The sequence below is a fragment of the Schistocerca cancellata genome, chromosome 2 (genome assembly GCF_023864275.1).
Source record: "Schistocerca cancellata isolate TAMUIC-IGC-003103 chromosome 2, iqSchCanc2.1, whole genome shotgun sequence".
Classification (NCBI taxonomy): domain Eukaryota; kingdom Metazoa; phylum Arthropoda; class Insecta; order Orthoptera; family Acrididae; genus Schistocerca; species Schistocerca cancellata.
In genome coordinates this window covers 742,097,863-742,117,840 of record NC_064627.1, presented here as the reverse complement: position 1 = coordinate 742,117,840, position 19,978 = coordinate 742,097,863, and the positions used below count along the sequence as shown (strand labels likewise).

Below are 19,978 nucleotides of genomic sequence, written 5' to 3'. Positions count from 1 at the left end.
TGCTACAAGAAAAGAAAAGCTTTCACATATAATGTTGCCCCTTTTTGCATGTGTTACACTTTAAGATACATCACACAAATGTGCCAGTAAAATGTTTAAGAACCACATAAATGTTAGATCTTCTGGGCTCAAAATTATTCTATATCATCATACTCAAAGAGTCGATTTTTAAATGAAGAGTCAAAAGCTCTGGGATTTATGAAATTCATCGTACATTCTCACACATAGTTCATCTTGCGTAAAAGGAAATTTACTTTGAAAATAACGTTTTTCAAACCACCATTCGCAATATTTTCCAGCGACCTGTTAGAAATAAGTTCGATTCAGCACTTGCCAGAGGACGCCTGATAACAAGCATCTTACATAATGTCATAAAAGGAACAAGACATTAGAGGATATTCGAAGAGCATGAGTATTTCGTGAACCATACTAAAATGCGTAATTCGGCTAAAAGTGCACATTCGTATTTCCTGATTCGGATGTAAATATTCTTGGAGTACCAGTACTGTATTATCTCATGTTTGGTTCTTTATTATGGCATAATGCCATACAGTCTAGAAGATGAAAACATGCACTTGAAATGCAGCGAACAGTTGAAACTAGCCAATAGTGTGGAATTAAACACTCCGTTTCAAATAAATTGACTGGTTCAGCGGAAAATATTAATAAAAACCAAATTTCTTTAGCAAATCGACAGAAATAACTTCACTGTTCTGCAATGTGATTAATGCTTGACTGTCACAAAGGGGAAATAAAATAAAATCTGAAACTAATAACATATTTTAGCCTTCCGTAATTATGTAATTCACTTGATAGCTGCCGGTCACAGAAATCCGTTTCGTTTTCATTTGACATAAGAGCAATAAACGAAAAGGGAACAGCAAAATCACGAAATGTAACACGGGTCACGTGAGACTACCCACTTCTCCATTACAAGTTAAGTCTGCTCTGTAGTTCTGCACCGGCCTACGATATTTCCAAACCGGGGCAATACTAGATAGTGGCCCCCCACCCCCTCCCTCAAGCGTTTGAGGTAGGACACCAAAAATTAAAAAAATCGACTTTACAAAAAATGTCCATTTTGTAGCGCACATCTTTCTGAAGAGTCTGATACATAAAATATATGTGTTTGAGGAAATGTAACACATATTGTTTGGTCTTTAATGTGCCAAAGTGCAGTCCAACGCCTCTTCGCACAGCATTCTATCGCATGTCACTGTATTTCATTCTGTGGAACTCAAACATGTAACATTTTGCCATCAAACTATATTCAGATTCAGGACAGTGGAAATTAAAATTTCCTGTGGTGCCTCTCCTGCTCCCAATCGGCCGGTTTGACAACCTGCCCTTGTTTCCCTTTTTTTTTTTTTTTTTTTTTTTTTTAAATAAAAGAACACCTCACAATAAATACTAGGTGGGACTATTTGTAACCGGGAGAACAGTAACTCTTCAGAAAATTTGGACTCTTTATAGCCTGTTAGCTAATAACTTTATGTTTTGTGTGACATAAAATTAAATATAGGATACATAAAACCAGTAAAGACAATAGACAAAAAGACAGTACACATTTCTTCAATCCTTAAGTCTTTGCATTGTTTTTCTCACTAACCTTAGTACAGCTTTACATGGTGTGCTTTCCTTTTGGGTAAGAATCTATTAGCTCATCAAAGTTCGTCAAACGTTTAGCTACGTGAAAAAACCAAATATCACTGGCTAATACTGAAAATGCTATTAATATGAATAGAACTCAAGACTGGTGTGGTTTCTTGATCTGATTACGTGTATTTTTTCATGAAAATAGGTCTGCCTAATATTGCAGCAATTGTAACACATACCGAATAAACGAGACTGTTTCGGCACAAATGGTCATTTTTATATCACGACAGAATATAATCACGAAGTACCAATATCAAATGCCTATTGGGCCTACTACAAGCAAAAAGTTTCATGTTAAGAAATAGTTTCACATTTCATTAATATGCTCTAGCTTCTGAAGCAGTAGTACAAAATTTTTATATAAATTTGGAGTTGTCATATTCTTCCATAATTTGTGTGATGTCCCCGGTTCTTCTCCTTCCTCGTTTTAACAATCTCATCATGACTAATTCTGTGACTATTCCTGCCAGCGTTAAAACTTATTCTCTGGTTAACTTGACTAACCCTGCCACAATCACCGTTTTAGTTATCCCACATTTTTTCTCTGGTTTGGCTTTATTACGTGTTCGTACAACGTGTTTTCCGTGCTGCTCCCACAATAGAACTTTATCGGCTGCTAGCCGGGGACTGTACAACTGGCCCTTACCAGTGTAGCGTTCTGGCAAAAAGCGGGAGCAGGTACTACTCATATGTGACTCAACTGCGCATGCGCACGAGTTCGCCAAATGCTCAAACGAATCTACTGTAAGCAGTTGTGACGTCACGCTCATCGAAGGCAATTTGCTGTTATGAAGCATTCCATAGTCTTCCTAAAGCCGTTGACACGTTTTGCTGTAGGCAGACGCTTGTGTGAGCACTGTGTTTTGTTGCTGTATACGGCATATTTCCTTGGTAACTTTGTTTTATTTTCGTTTTTTTCTCTCTTACAAGTTTTATTGCTGCAGTATTATTCTGCAGTAGCGAAATACAGTAATATCCTTTGTTAGAGTACTGGTTCTTACTGGTCAATGTTACAAAAATTTAACTGAAAACTAAAACAATGAAAAAATCCCGGAATTCTAAAAAAAATCCGGGTTTTTCCCAGTTTTCTCCCGGATAAAAAATTTCCTGGGTTTTTCCCAGACCTCCCGGTTGTCACGGGTCGTATACACCCTGATTCCACCTTTACTTTATCTCACATAGCAAATGACAAGGGGCAGGCTTAACAGAATTTGGTACAGTATGTGGGCCTCAAAACTGGCAGCTCTACCCAGATCCTTACAAGAAAGTTGATAAAACAATTGTGGCCATGTCTCCTAATTCTGAAATGGGACCACCTGAGAGACACAGTTAACATATCGACTGCTTCAAATTCAAAAATAGTGAAAGCATCAAGCCCAAAAATGTTTCCTGCCAACTGTGAATTGATAACCAGCAGCATGAGCTGGCATTCCATATTCTGGTATTTGGCGGTGATTAATAGCCGACTCCACAACAGAATCTGCTGTTCACTATAAGATTACAATGTGGCACTGAGAATGCTGCGAGGGGGGCACCCTGCTCAGTGATAAGTGTCTAGATTGGTAAGATTGGCTGAAACCTATGTCCAATTGAAACTTTCTGTGATACCCCACTATCTCCAAGTCTACGATGATGCAGTACGGCTGTGGGCCCACTGATAAGTCTGCAGGCCTAATGGCAAACACAGAAGTGTTGTCCCTTGGCATGGTTTGCCACTGTTTTCTGCACACAGATGTCAAATATTCTATAATAGTTGATATGTTAACTGTGTGTTATATAAAAACAGACAGCCTATGTCCGTCCAAATGTTCATTAACAAATCGTGTAAAAATCTGAAGTAAACTAGACTATCACTTTTTGTGACTTTTGGCAACAACATTAAACAATGACTTGTCTTTATGGAGTAGTATAGATGTTCCTTACATTGTAAAATACATGACCAACTGCCACTCACAGTTGTTACTGCACATTGTTCATTCAATGTACCATAGATATTTTGTGCAGAAACTCACAACAGCAACAAAAAGTAATTTTATACTACTGACCTTTTGACCTTCTACTCTCTCTAATACCTTCTGTTTCATTACTCTCTCCTTACATCCTCACAAATGAACAAGTAGTTCTCTCTTGTGATGTCGAGACTATTTATGGCCACCTTTCAAATCTTATCAAACAAATCCCCCTATCCTGCCTAAGGAAAGAGCACTCACAAACCAAAAGCTAGGAATAATATTTCTATTTTTAAATATTTCTGCAAGCAGCACAAGCTGAACAATTTTTTGATGTTAAGTTTGTAACTGTTTTCACAATCATCAATGATGATTATGTGGGAAAGTAATTGATGGCATATTCCAGATATTTATCAAATAACTATTAAAATACAAAGTCACTGAAATATTTTCTGTACTTTATATTTTGGATAGGTCCCAGATAGTGGTCTTGTGTTGAAACTTATCAAAATTGACGATACACGGTGTTTCAAACAGGAATTAATGACTTTAAAAATTCATATAAACTTATTGGAAGAAGATGTAGAGTTGGGTTTAGTGCTATTTTGTAGGAAAACAAATCAAGGTTTTTTTTAAACAAAAAAAGTGAACCTTAAAGTGAAGATGTTGTATGTGACTTCCGTTGATTTTCCCGCACACATCCCATTGGAAGTCAATTTCTTCCCAAACTCATTGTAGCATTGCAGGTGTAACTTCCTCAGTAGCGGCATAAATTCTTGCTCTAAGTTCAGGTAGAGAATCAGGCAGAGGAGGTACAAACACGATATCCTTGATGAATCCCCATAAGAAAAAAAACGAGTCGTGTCAGGTCTGGGGAACGTGGGAGCCATGCAATTGCTGCATTACGGCCAATCCATTGACCTGGAAAGCGGTCACTGAGAAAATCCTAGATGTCCATCAGGTAGTGGGGTGGTGCACCATCTTAGATGAAGTAAACATTTCATTCTTGGCCATCCTCATCAATCTGTGGTATCAAAAATTAATGTAACATATCCAGGTACATTATCCTGTTGATAGTCCTCTCACAGGGGGGAGGGGGAGGGGCATACACTTTGTTCTTGCACAATGCATGCAAAATGTTCAGTTTAGAGCTATCACAAACATGTTGCAATGTTTGATGTGGATTTTCACTGCCTCAAATCCTACAGTCATGTGTGTTAATCTTGCCATTGAAGTGAATAGCCAATTCATTAGAAAAGATGATTTTGTTCAAGAAATGTTCATTGTTGTGTAATCGATTTAACATATCCACACAGAAGTTCTTGTAAGCAATTTTATCAGTGACTGTTATTGCTTGTAAGATCGTCAATCTGTACGGTTTCAAACGCAAACAGTTTCTCAACACACACCAAACAGTCATACGTGGGATTTTCAGTTCTCGAGATGCATGCCGGGTTGATGTGATAGGGCTGTTGACAAAACGTTGTCTCATTCACTAAACGATGCGGTCAGATGCGCTTGGAAACTCCCATGTCTTAGTGAACACCCTGTTTCTACAAAACATTTGTGCCACTCATAAACTGTAGGCCTACTAGGAGGATCTTTAGCGTACTTGGTATGGAAATTATGCTGAAAAGTAGTTGCCGACTTCGAACTTCAAACCAAAACACAAACTTAGCACTCTAGAGTCCAGTGAAAGCCGCCATCTTTAATGCAACTGCCACTAGCGCGCCTTATGCTGCAATTCAGCACTAGTAAACTACGCAAGACAAAACTTGATGTATTTCCCTACAAATTGACACTACAATCACCTCTGTAGGTACTATGTATTAATTGATATGAATTTTCAAAGTTGTAAAGTCATTTTTGAAACACCCAGATAGTAATTAAAGGAAACTTGTGGACATTTCTTCCATTATCTCTTAACCACTAAAGAACTACAGCATTAGACCAGAAACAGTAAAATGTTGTTTGTCACCACCATCCAATACATCTTCCTCAAATTAGCTTTCCAGATATGTAATCCTTCTATTCACTAACATCTCAAACTTCCTTTCCTTTCCCCTTTATAATGGATAAACATTTATTACTCACACTTGGGGGTGGGGGGAAGAGGAAGAGGAAGAGAGAGAGAGAGAGAGAGAGAGAGAGAGAGAGAGAGAGAAAGAACAGACACATGATAAATCATATACATCTTCTTTGGCTCCTTACTCACTGTAACAAATAAATAAAACACTTCAAATAGGTTTGAATAAGCTGGAGTGACATGTCCCTAGTTTCTTGCAGTTTACTGCTACACACTATCGAGTAATTAATACAATATTACTAAAAAATTCTACTACTTTTCAGTTTTTTTCTTTAAACTAGTTATAGATACTCCACTAAATGTTTATATGTAGAAAAGTTACTAATAAAATAAGGATACCTTGCATATTATAAATCTGAACACAGGACATACTGAAAGATAGATTATCAATTTATGTAAAACACAACATACTACAGAAGATATAATCTGGTAATTGCTTTTTACTCTCTAAGAATAATCAACCACCAATCATTTAACTATTGATATTCATGTAATAGTTACTTCTAGTGAAGAAAAAAAAAGTATTGGAACATCTGCCATCTATAAGATAATGAGTACTACTGGGTGCCAATACATACATAGGTGCGAACACGTAGAGCACGCTGCCTTGAATCTGGGTCCTTTTTTAAGTATTTATTAACTATGCCATTAAACTCCATCAAGCGAAAATCTTTGCGTAGATCATCCTGCAAAACAGATATACAAAGTACAGAGTAAATTCAAACAACATAAGGCAGCTGGTAAGTAGAGGTACACTAATACAGAGACACTGGTCACATTTTTGGTGCTAAGATACAAAACAAAACTTTCTTATTTTTTGCCTGTCAATGACTTGACAGAAACCATTAAACTGTCTTAGTAAACTTCAGACAAGGATCTTCTGCTGTGCTTCAACACACAGAACATGATTGACAATGTCATTCACATGTTCGATATTACATAACAGTAGTTACCTGTACCCTCATGAACAACTGCAGCCTTGTTGGAAAGAGCGTACTCTAGTTGCCACAGCAAATGGAATTGTTCAGTGTTCACCTGAATGGGATGTCCATCAGACCCCAAACTGTCAAGATGAAAGCACAGCACAGGATGAGCAACGAATGTGGTATCAGCACATTGGATCACGGCCAGATCTTTGATGTCTTATACACAGGACACTTCATCTTCAAAGTTAGGCAAGCACTGAGCTCTACACATGTCAGAATGTCAAGTCTGTACTATGAGCACCTTGATTCAGGTATAAACACTGTTACCAGAGACTGGGGTCCCATCTGTTTGTTGCAGATTGTAAAAGTGGACAGCTGCATTGTTGTGTAGTATATCACACACCTTTTGACTGCCAGACAAGGAGAACCCACCATCTGGAGCTACCTTCTTGAACTGGGATACAGGAGTCACCATCCCACATATATACCTCTGCTCATTGTATGTCACAGGGCAAGGCGATTACTATGGTGCAGGAATTCTGCCTCTGGAAGCTCAAAGCATTGAAAAGGGCTACCTAGACTTACAGCCATATTACACAGCCTTACACGTAAATAACAGGGTGCAAGTATAGTGAAAACCACAGGAGGTGATGCGACCTGTTTTCCAGTAGGGTACAATTCACAACTCTCAAATGAAGCGAGGGAAAAATGACTACCTTTATGCCTCCGTATGAGCCCTATTTCTCATAAGTTGACTTCACGGGCCTTATGCGAAATGTATGTTGGTAGCAGAAGAACTGTTCTTCAGTCAGCTGTGAATGCCGGTTCTCTAAATTTTCTCAATAGTGTCTTATATGTGTATTCTTTTGTTTGCTTAAAACAATCGGTAGGAGTCCTGTAGCTTCAGCACTACAAATCACCTGTTCATTTCCAAATTGTGCAAGAATGATTTGAGGAACAAATTATGGGCATTTTGGCGCTCGTCCAACCTTCAGGTCATCTCAGTTTCACTAAGCATAATTGGGATCACGAGAGTCATGTGGGTACTTTAGCCCTGTTTCATCAACATCTACATACAGTTTCCATAAGCAACTGTATGGTGCACAGTGAAGAGTACCTCATACCGACACTAGTCATTTTCTTTACTGTTCCACTCACAAATGAAGCGAGGGAAAAATGACTACCTTTATGCCTCCGTATGAGCCCTATTTCTCATAAGTTGTCTTCACGGGCCTTATGCGAAATGTATGTTGGTAGCAGAAGAACTGTTCTTCAGTCAGCTGTGAATGCCGGTTCTCTAAATTTTCTCACTAGTGTACTGCAAAAAGAATGTCATCTTCCCTCCAGGGATTCTCATTTGAGTTCACAAAGCATCTCCGTAACACTCGTGTGTTGCTCAAACTTACCAGTAACAAATCTAGCAGCATGCCTCTCAACTGCCTCCCTATAAATCAGTCTGGTAGTACCCCAAACACTTGATCAGGACTCACGAATGGGTTGCACTAATGTTCTATACACAGTCCTGTTTAAAGATGAGTTTTCCCTAAAATTCTTGCAACAAACTGAAATTGAACATTTGTTATGCCTGCTACTATCTTTACATGCTCATTCCATTTCATATTGATTTTCAGTGTTAGGTTTAGATATTTAATTGACATGACTTTGTCAAGCAGCACATTATTAATACCGTATTCAAATATCACAGGATTTTTTTCTTCTACTCATCTGCATTAACTTCCATTTTTCTTCATTTGGAGCAAGCAGCCATGCACAACACCATAGAAATTTGGCCTAAATCATCCCATACCCTCCTACAGTAATATACCCTCCTACAGTAATTCACTGACAATGTTTTCGTATACACTACAGAGCCATCAGCAAACTATAGATTGCTGCTCACGCTATTTGTCAGATCATTTATATTTATAGAGAACACGGTCACTCCTGTCACATTTCCCTGGGGTGCTATGCTAATACCCTCGACTCTGGTGAACACTATCATCGAGGACAATGTACTAGGTTCTATTAATTAAAAAGTCTTTGAGTCAATCATATATCTGGGAACCTATTCCGTATGTTTGGACATTGGTTCATAATCTGCAGTCATGTCAAACTTTTTCCAGAAATATGTTGTTGTTGTTGTTGTTGTTGTTGCTGTTGTTGTGGTCTTCAGTCCTGAGACTGGTTTGATGCAGCTCTCCATGCTACCCTACCCTGTGCAAGCTTATTCATCTCCCAGTAGTTACTACAACCTACCTCCTTCTGAATCTGCTGAGTGTATTCATCTCTTGGTCTCCCTCTATGATTTTTACCCTCCACGTTGCCCTCCAATGCTAAATTTGTGACCCCTTGATGCATCAGAACATGTCCTACCAACCGGTCCCTTCTTCTTGTCAAGTTGTGCCACAAACTCCTCTTCTCCCCAATTCTATTCAATACCTCCTTATTAGTTATGTGATCTACCCTTCTAATCTTCAGCATTCTTCTGTAGCACCACATTTCGAAAGCTTCTATTCTCTTCTTGTCAGAACTATTTATTGTCCCATGTTTCACATCCATACATGCCTACACTCCATAGAAATACTTTTAGAAAAGACTTCCTGACACTTCAATCTATACTCGATGTTAACAAATTTCTCTTCTTCAGAAAAGCTTTCCTTGCCATTGCCAGTCTACATTTGCAAGTCTACTCTTTTACCCTTCTTATCTGCACTTTTTCGCAGCCACATGGGACTTTGCATTGAGCAGGAGATTCACAATAAATGTGAACTATGTGAGGTGCCAGTGCCAAAGAGTACTCTCTGCAAAACCAAATAGGGTTTCCATCCAGACCTGGCAAATTATTTCTTTTCACCTCTTTCTTTTGCTTCTCTACATCACAGACACCTATTACTGTGGCCTTAATTTCTTGAACGTGAAATTTAAAATTTCAGTTATTCTTTTGCTGACTTTATTACCACAGCAGATTGGTTGACAACTAACTGGTTGACAATTGAGTGGATAAAAGCCCTCGACCCACTTAGTGATTTTATGTAGACCCAGAATTTGCTCGGGTTCTTGGCAAGATCTTTCACTACACTATGACAATGGACCTTGTGTGCTTCTCACATCGATCTTCCCGAGTTTTATAGCCACACAAATTTCTACCAACATTTGTCTCCTGGCATTTCCATATTTTTTTTTGAATTGAGAGTGCAACAAGCTCTGTTTCCTTAGCATTTTCCAAATTTTATTATTAAAACACTTTGGGTCTTTTCTGTCCTTAATCCACTTACTTGCCATGTACTTCTCCAGTGTGTTATTTACAACCAGTTACGACTTTGCCCATAATTCATCTACGTCCCTCATACTGGAACTGAATGGCGTCCTTTCATTGTCCACATAATATGCTAACAACTGCTTGTCTGCTCTTTCCAGCGCAAATGCTCTCATAGCCTTCTCGATGGGCTTATTAACATTAGTAACCATCATTGCCATGATGGCACTAGCCTCCGTTTGTGACTCATCAGTTGAGTAACAAGTTCCATATTTATAATGACAAAATAATCAATTACTGGCAAAATTATATAATTGGATAGATAAAAAATCTACTCACCAAGCGGCAGCAGCCTGAAGAAGGAGCCACCACTTGCTCCAAAAGCTTGGCAATTACAACAGTCTTTTATCTGCCACTGCTTGATGAGTAGATTTTTCATCTATCCAATTAAATAAGTTCCGTATTTAGCTATTTACATATGCTTCTATAATTTAATTCTTGAATTAATAGTTGTAGAATGGGTGGGGGTGGAGGCCGGGTGTGCATGTCATCTTGGATGCAGGAGGTGCTGGCCACAGTTTCTGAACAGTGGAAGACAGTGTAGGTCGCTGTCAGCCAACTTCGGGCTGCTGCCTCATGGTGTAGCAGCGGTGGAGAATCTGGCACAATGCATGGGACACCTCAGGTGCCCCCTGCTTCGCCCATGTTCTCTGCTACCAAGGTATCTTACAGTTTACCCAATGCAGGGAAGTTCTCACCTGAGGGTGGGTGACAGGCTGTAATACAGGGTGTCTACGTGGACAAGGAAAAAAAATTCCCGGATTTTTCCCGGATTTCCCGGTTAAAAACACACTTTCTCCCGGATGACAATATATTTTCCCCTATCACTCCTTTGAATGGTTATGGTTTTGTACACGGGCGTACAATTTCCCGGCACTTTAGAAAACGAAACTCAGAGAAAAAGACACGTTTTGGAAATATCTTTGATGTGCAGCAACATGTACGCTGCGTATTTTCGTATTACGAAAACATACATTAGAAAATCCACCAAACACCGCATGTTACTTTCCGAACCATTGAAACCGAGATTTGGATGCGCTTTTGTAAGCCGTTCATAACTCATGTCACGTGATCTCGCCAGCCGCTGACAGAGGATATTCAGAGCATAGCACACGTGATGTAGTCAGCCAATAGCAACATCAGTGTTACGTAGCGCGCCAAACAGGGAAAGTTAATAGTTTAAATTAATATACATAGTGTTGTTACAAGAAACGCAAAGCTTTCACATAAAATATTGGTCTCAAGCTGCAAGAGAAGCTAAGCTTTCGCGTATACTGTTGATCTTTTTTGCGCGTGTTACACTTCAAGAGATATCATACAAATGTGCCTGTAAAATTTTTAATAATGACATAAATGTCTGATCTTCAGGGTTCGAAATGCTTCTAAATGGCTCGTCATCAGACACGTGATTTTTAAATGAGAGTCAAACGCTTTGTGATTTAATAAATTCACGGTCCATTCTTGTATGTAGTTCAACTTACGTAAAAGGATATTTACTTTGAAAGTAACGCTTTTCAAACCACCAATCTTAATATTTTCCCGTGACTTGTTACAAATAGGTTCGTTTCAGCAGTTGCCAGAGAGCTCAGGTAACAGGCGACACCGCGCTTGGGTAGGTATCATGACGTAGGAAGCCCGTATGTACGTACGTGTAAAAGATCATCAATGAAAGATGATACTGCATGAGCATCGGAATTTCGTGAACCACATTAAAATGTGCACATTTAAAGTGCATACTTAAAGGCACACTCATATGTCCAGATTCCCAATGAAGTACCGTAGACCCCGACCTGATATTAAGCTTTTAAGTGTGGTTTTCAGGATGTAAATTTTCTTGGAGCACCAGTACTGTATTATATCATGTTTGGTTCTTTATTATGGCATAATGCCATACGTGCTAGAAAATGAAAACGTGCACTTGAAATGCAGCGAACAGTTGAAACTACCCAGTACTGTGGAATTAAACATTTCGTTTCAAATACTGCCTCTGCGGAAAAGATTAGCAAAAGTCAAATTTCTTTAGCAAACAGACAAAAATAACTTCATTGTTCCGCAAGGCGATTAATGCTTGACTGTCAGAAAGGTGGAAATAAAATAAAATCTGAAATTAATGACATATTTCAGCCTTTAGTAATTATGTGAATGTGTTTTAACTCACTTGATAGCTCCCGGCCACGGATATCCGTTTTGTTTTCATTTGACGTGAGAGTAAACGAAGGGGAAACAGCAAAATCACTGAACGTAAACACTGGTCACGTGGAGACTACCCACTATAGCTCAGATTGCTCTGCGCATCAGCCCCGGATCTACGACATTTGCGAACCGGGTCAATACTAAAAAAAATCGAATTTTCAAAATATGTTCATCTTGTAGCGCACATCTTTCTGAAAAGTCTGAAACATAAAACGTATGTATTCGAGGAAATGTAAGACATATTATTTGGTCGTAAGTATGCCCAAGTGCAGTTCCATGCCTCTTCATAAAGCATTTTTCTACTGCACGTCCAACCTATATTCAGGAGAGTGGAAATTGAAATGTCCTGTGGTGCCTCTCCTGCTCCCAGTCGGCCGGTTTGGCAGCCTGCCTCTCTTAAAAAGATCTCGCAGTTAATAGCGGATGGGATTATTTGTAATCGAGAGAACAACAACTCTTCGGAAAATCTGAACACTTCATTGCCCATTAGTTAATAACTTGTTGTTTTGTGTGTCATAAAATTAAATATAGGATATATAAAACCAGTACTGACAAGAGATAAGCAAGAAATTACACATTTCTTCAAACCTTAGCTCCTAGCATTTTTTTCTCTCTAATCTTGCTACAGCTTTACATGGCGTGTTTTTCTTTCTGTGAAAGAATCTTTTACCTCATCAAAGTTTGCGAAACGTTCTGCGACATGGAAAATCGAAATGTAGTTATCTAATACTGAAAAAGCTGTTAATACAAATAATACCCAAGACTGGTGTGGTTTCTCGATCTGATTACGTCTATTTTGTCACTATCTGCTAGATAAAACAAAATAGGCCTTTCTAATATGGCAGCAATTTTATAACACACCAAATAAACGAGACTGTTTTGGCACAAATGGTCATTTTTATAACACGACAGAATATAATCCATAAGTATCAATATCAAATGCCTATTAGGCCTACTACCAGCAAAAAGCTTTATGTAAGGAAATGGTTTCACGTTTCATTTATATGCACCAGCTTCTCTAGCATGACATCGAAAATTAGTATTACGAAATTTTTATATAAATTTGGACTCGTCTTATTCTTCCATAATTTGTGTGATGTCCTCGTTTCTTCTCCGTCCTCGTTCTAACAAACAATCCTGTCATCACCAATTCTGTAGCTATTGCTGCCACTGTCAAAATTTGTTCGCCGATTAACTTCACTAACCCTGCCAGAATCACTGGTTTAGTTCTCCTGCAATTATTCTCCGATTAGGCGTTCTTACGTGTTCGTACAACACGTTTTCCGCGTTACTTCCATAATAGAACTTAAGCGGCTGGTAGCCGGGGACTGTACTACTGGTCCTTACTAGTGTAGCGATCAGGCCAAACATTTTCTGGAAAAACTTCATTTTCTTGGACACACCGAGAAGATAATATATAATCTTTCTCACCTGTTATTCCTGTCAGTCGTTTATTTCCATTCTGATAGTATGAATCTATGGATTTCGCTAGTAATTATAACAACGCGATCATTCCCACACCCAATCAGCCACATAATCAGACAGCGATTGCCATTCATCCATTCGGCTTTACTCCACTCAGCTCGTATAGCTCCGTCCCCTGTTGTCCGTGGAAAGTTTATTTCTAGATGCGACGAGGATTCTCCTGACAGAGACTTCACGTACACTATGCATGCACTCTAAAGTCAGCTTATGATTCATTCAGAAATCAACTTAAAATGTGTTCAAATACCAACAGAGAAGCGTTTCAAAATAATATGACTAATTGATAGGCAAATGTGCGCTGGATGCTAGGTGCTTTGTGAAACAAGTTTTTTTCCCCTCAAGAATATGAATTAGGCGCCCCCTTTTCCCGGAAGTATCCAGCTGCTTGCTGCGACTGCTTGCACAGCCAACAGCCACATTCCTGTTGACAGAAGCGGGAGAATCTACTACTCAAACGTGACTCTACTGCGCATGCGCATGAGCCCGCGCGTTAACTGCTAAAACAAATCGAATGTAAACAGTTGCGACTTCACCCTCATTGGAGGCAATTTGTTGTTATGAAGCACTGCATAGTCTTCCTAAAGCCTTTGACACATTTTCAGTCGGAAGACGCTTGCATGACCACTTGCGTCGTCGTTGTATATGGCGCATTTCCTTTACAATTTAAGTTATTTTCGTTTTTTTCTCTCGTTTATGTTTTATTGTTGAAGTATTATTCTGCAGTAGCGGGATACAGTAATATCCTTTGTTAGTGTGTCGGTTCTTACTAGTCAAAATTACAAAAATTTAACTGAAAACTAAAACAATGAAAAATTCCCGGAATTCTAAAAATATCCCGGGTTTTTCCCGGTTTTCTCCCGGATGAAAAAAATCCCGGGTTTTTCCCGGATCTCCCGGTTGTCCCGGGTCGTAGACACCCTGTAATACATTCACATCACCTGAAGCAGTGTGAATGTGGGGACTGGTCATTTGGCCTCACCCATTCGACCTGTGACTCGACAAGTGACCAGTACTTCAGCAGTGTCCAAGCAGGCGTACAGGGGGAGGGATTTACTAGTTACTTGAAATTCCAATGTTAGGCACATTATGGACCCTCTTAGGGAAACAGCATTCAGGTCTGGAAAGATGTCCACTGTGCGCTAGGTATGTATGCTGGAGCCATATCCAAGATATGGGGGAGCGACTGCCTGCTATCATCGAGAGTGCAGAGAGCAATCATCTTCAAGCTGTGGCTCATATTGGCACCAATAGTACTTGTTGCTTGGGTTCTTAGGCCATTCTCGGGCCAAACTGGTGGCTGGCGGAAGTGGTGAAGGTCCTGGCCTTACTCGCAGGGTGCAAGCAGAGCTCACAATTTGCAGTGTCATAACCAGAATTTGATCAGAGTCCTTGGATTTGGAATTGAGTGAAGGTTTATTGTATCTCTACATGAACCGCAGATATTACAACAACGTATGTGTAGGATTGTATTGTAAGTATAAATAATTTTAATCTACTACACGTGTCTTAAGAAGAGTCAGTAAATATCTTCCTTTATATTCCAAAGTTATCAAATATTGTTGGTTTGCAGAGTCTGCATTCACCAGTTCTATGTATTTACACAGCATAAAGGCTGAAATTGCAGTAATACTGTTTGTTAGTGAAGCAATTATCTTTGACAATGACATGCGATTTCATTAATTATAAACTCATGCAGACTTGCAAGGACGGTGGAGCAAGATTCACTGAACCCGTAATCCCTTATGCTTACTTGTAAGTTACATTGACAAGAGTCTTTATGCACAAAACTGGAATCAAGGAAAGATAACAGAAATTAGTTAAAACATGCCTCACATATTGATTTCTTAATCCCAAACAATGTCCTTAACAGTCATTACAGTTAGCATAAGCTTATATGAAATATGAAAAAAAGAGGTCCCAAACAAAGTCATGGTTTCTATAATCGTAATTCAAATATATTCCCAGATACATATGACAAAGTTTACTGGGATATGAGGATAGCACATAATGCACGTCCACAAATCTGCAGTCTAGATCATCAGAGAATCCACGGAGTCTCTGATGAGACCCTGTGTGCTCCCCATATTCCAGTTAACTTTAGTTCACAGGTATCTGGGAATATGGTTGAACTGAAGATACAGAAGCTGTGGCTCTGTTCAGAATCAATCTTTTTTTTTTTTTTTTTTTTTTTTTTTTTTTTTTTTTTTTTCGTATCTTGTGTAAGTTTATGCTACATGATAGACCGTGTCCAGAGATGTTACAACAAGGATTTGAGAAAGTTAGCTTGGTGATCTCTGGACACTCAATGGAGGTCACTTCCTGGAATTAAAAAGACAATGTCTGCAGGGATTTCTAATTGCTTAAATACAAAATGCAATAGAAAGCAATGTATTAAAGATATCAGTACTAATTCTGTGTAGTCAAAAGGAACTGTACAAGAAATTGTAATGTAATGAAATATGTTCAGTATGGCCAAGTATGCTATTATGATTGTTAAGGACATTATTTTTTCAGATTGTGAACTGATAATCAATAGAATGTAAAAGCACTATGGAAAGGAAAGTTGCCACTCACCATATAGTGGAGATGCTGAGTCGCATATAGACACAACAAAAAGATTGTCACAAATTAGCTTTCGGACAGTCTGGCCTTCATCAAAAATAGATGACACACACACACACACACACACACACACACACACACACACACACACACACACACACACGACTGCACATTAGAAAATAGTAACAAAGGAAAACAGCCACAAGCTTATATTGTTTGTGACAGTCTTTTTGTTGTGCCTACCTGTGACTCAGCATATCCATTGTTTGATAATTAACAGTTATACATATGTTTTTGAACTAATGTGTATTATCCTCCCTTGGTTTCCTATTTCACACACAATGACGCTCGTCTGTGTAGGTTACAGGGATATGTCAAGAATAATGGGTTAGTTGAATCCTGCCCCACGGTCCTTGGAATTCTGCATGAATTTATGATAAACATAATTGCGTGTCACAGTACAACATGCTTAAAACCTGCTCAACCTCCACACAGAACTCTGTTCTGGCACATACTTATGGATTCCCTGTTTCGTTATATCTGATGATGAACTACAGTTTTCACGTAATGAAATGTATTTCACCTATCTACATGTGTGTGACATATGGAAGTTTTTGTCAGCCCGAGGAGTATGATGATAAGGCAACTGCTCACAATAAGTGGGAAATCTGGGTTCAAGTCCTGGTGCAGCACAAATTTTCTCATGGTGTTCAAGGGAGTACATCTCAATCTATTACAGTTAAGTTGGATTCCTGGAATAAATTCCCTGCTTCTTTTTTAAGATGTAGCAAATAAAATCCAAAGATAATCACTTCAGTAACAAATAGTACTAGTGCGATTTCAGCCTTCATGCAGAGTAGATATGTAGTACTGGGCAATGCAGACATCTCAAAGTAACAATGTGCAATAAAGCTGGAACTTACAGACAGAGATTTAGTGAGACTTTTTGATATGCGAGTGACAGGTTATATTATTCCCATTTACAATACTCTCTTACACATATTTTATTGTAATTTCCATGTTTCATGTAAAGATATAATAGTTATTGTGATCAAATTATTCTTGGAACTGAGAGCTGATTGAAACCCTAAGTAGAAAGCTCCAAAATATTTAACAAGACATTGAATCTATATCAAAAAAGACATTAGATGCCATAGGGGGAACGTCCACTGCAGTTGATTAAAATATTGTGTTTATCGTGGTCAAAATTGAGTCTGACAACAAAATTATCTAGACGCAAGTAAACAGCCTAAGAGAATCAAGTTAATCTCTGGGTGTATTTACTAGCAACCTGATTTGATCGTAACAGTTGTAGAATCATTCAAAGACAGTCTACACTCAATAGTGTGAAAATATCCAGATCATGCAATATTAGCTGGAGGCAACTTTAACCTGACTCATTGCAGGTGGTACAGACAGTCTTGTGAAAGTCATTCTGCAGACTTTTTCTGAAAACTATCTTGAGCAGCTAGTTCGACAACCCACAGGCAATGGAAATATTTTACACTTTACAGCTACTGGTAGGCCTGAACTTGTTGACAGTATCAGTAGAGAGACAGGGATTAGTGATGAAGATGTCATCATAGCAACTTCCAATGTCAGTTTATTGTGAGCATTGGCTGAGTGGCCATGGTTCAAGATCAGTTCCCAATAGTTCAGTGTCTCGTGGAGCCCATTTCATAACACACTGCCACTGTCATCTGGATAAAATTTAGTGTCACATGTACTATGTACAAGTACGTTATATTTTTCAGTACATCATAAACAATTTTTAGAAGAATGTTATCGTCACATAGTATAAAAAGCTACAAACTGATAAATATGAGAACTATTAGATCAATCTAATGTCTCCTACATGCACACTGATGACTAGAATGTTAATACTATGAAGAACACCTAGCAAGTATGGGAACATTCTATGGCTTCAGTATAACATTTTATTCTAAAATTTCCATCATGTTTTTCAGGCATGCATCTAGCATGCGCTCATTGTGGCCTATGTAGGAGGTAAAACTGTGGCCTCAGAAGAGACTGTTATTTCTCGTAATCTGCTGACAAAACCAGAAAAATGTTCACCATGGTCAGCCAATAGGAAGTGTGGGAGAGACATAAAACGTTGGTTACTGGCTGCTTCTTAGAGTGTGTGGCCCTGGCTGTTCGCTCTAATGTGTTTTAGCTTTCCTACAGGGTGTGTGGCTTAGGTTCTCTGTCTCTGGTTTCGCTCTTCTTGACCAGCCATCACATAATTCAGACATGAATTGTCCTAACTCTTCCTATTCCTCTGTATACTATTATCAGTGATCGCCCTGGCTGGCGGACAGCCTCACAGCCCATCCCAGGTGGGCCCACATAAATTCCGAGTTTTCAAAATTTAGCTTATTTAACTCTTTCACTTCAAATTCTTTTCAGACGTCCAAGTCCTTTTCCACCCTGATGAGGTGCACCTGTGCAATATAAGTAAACAAAACGAAAAAATTGAAGTAATATTGGATAAAAATTATTTGCCTTTGCAAAAGACATAGGTGGAAATGAAGATGCTTTACTCTAATCAGATACTTAAACCTATATTCCACAGATCACTAGCTCATTCGAAACTATGCAAAACAAGTCTATTTACAGACTACATACATATAATTTTCTTATGTTTGTTACTGCATTCTGGCATTTGCAAATTACAGTGACTTACATTTAATGAAAATTAATACATTACTGCAGTTTTTGCATCCACAATGCTGCAGAGATGGAGATGCTAGCTGCTAAATATCTTATTATGGGACGTTAAAACCATATATTTTCTTTTATTATAATTTTTATCACCAACCAGCTGTATTTATTGCCTGTTGTGTTGTTTCTATACCTTACAATGCTAGACTTGCACTTGTAAAACACAATGTCTGACAAAATAAGTGACGCACCAAGATGGGGAGGAGGAAACAAAACAAAAGTTCATGGATTGAAAAAGTATGTGATGTTTCTATCAGGGATGTTGTTGGCCACGGGAGTACCTCAACATCGTGCAGAAAGATCACAGAGATACATGTGTGGACGAGTAATGCCCTGTTGAAAAATAGCATGACGATAGCATTATATAAGAGGTAACACTTATATTGCAGGATTTCCGTGATATACTGTTGTGCCATCCGAGTTTCTTCAATCACTACCAGACTTACCTGTAGTCATATCCATGACACTAGGAGTAGCATCACTTTTCCACTCCAAAGCATTGGAAGAACGGGACCTCTCTCTAGGTCCATGTAATCACCATACTCTCCAAAGGCCAAGGGTTGAGTGGGGGATGGTGTGTGGGGTGTAAACCACGATTCATCATGGAATACAATGTGATGATATTCTTCAGCAGTCCATCCGCCCCAGTCATGGCACTACTCCAAATACAGCCAATTATGCTGTGGTGTTAATGACAAACTACACATGGGATGGTAATTCCTTAGTACTGCTGCATCTAGTCTCTGTCACATACGAATGTCACACAAATCTGGATACATCACGATTTGACCAGCCAACCAAATGGAATCTCCGAATAAGCTTCCTTCCCAACTCTCTCAGGTGCTAAAAATGATGTCTCACATTTGTGGCATCTCCATGACCTTCACTGTTTTCACTCATCATAAGATGCTGCTGATGCCATTATACCCTATCAGGCCCAGTAACAACACTAATGCACTCCAGTTGCCATTTTAACTGTTACAGAGTATTGCAACTCTAAGCAGTCACACACTTGCCAATGGCGTGTATATCGACATCCAACCCTGTCTTCTGGGTGCTTCAATTTTTTGTCAGGAAGTGT

At 38.8% G+C, this 19,978-nt stretch overlaps 1 protein-coding gene across 1 annotated transcript in view; it reads right to left on the bottom strand.

Moving 5' to 3' along the window:
• LOC126162547 (serine/threonine-protein kinase ATR) overlaps positions 1-19,978 on the bottom strand; it is a 368,495-nt gene that overhangs the window by 28,664 nt on the left and 319,853 nt on the right. The window contains exon 38 of the mRNA XM_049919128.1: positions 6,270-6,377. Within this exon, the coding sequence (XP_049775085.1) occupies positions 6,270-6,377 (108 nt within the window). The remainder of the gene's footprint in view (positions 1-6,269; positions 6,378-19,978) is intronic.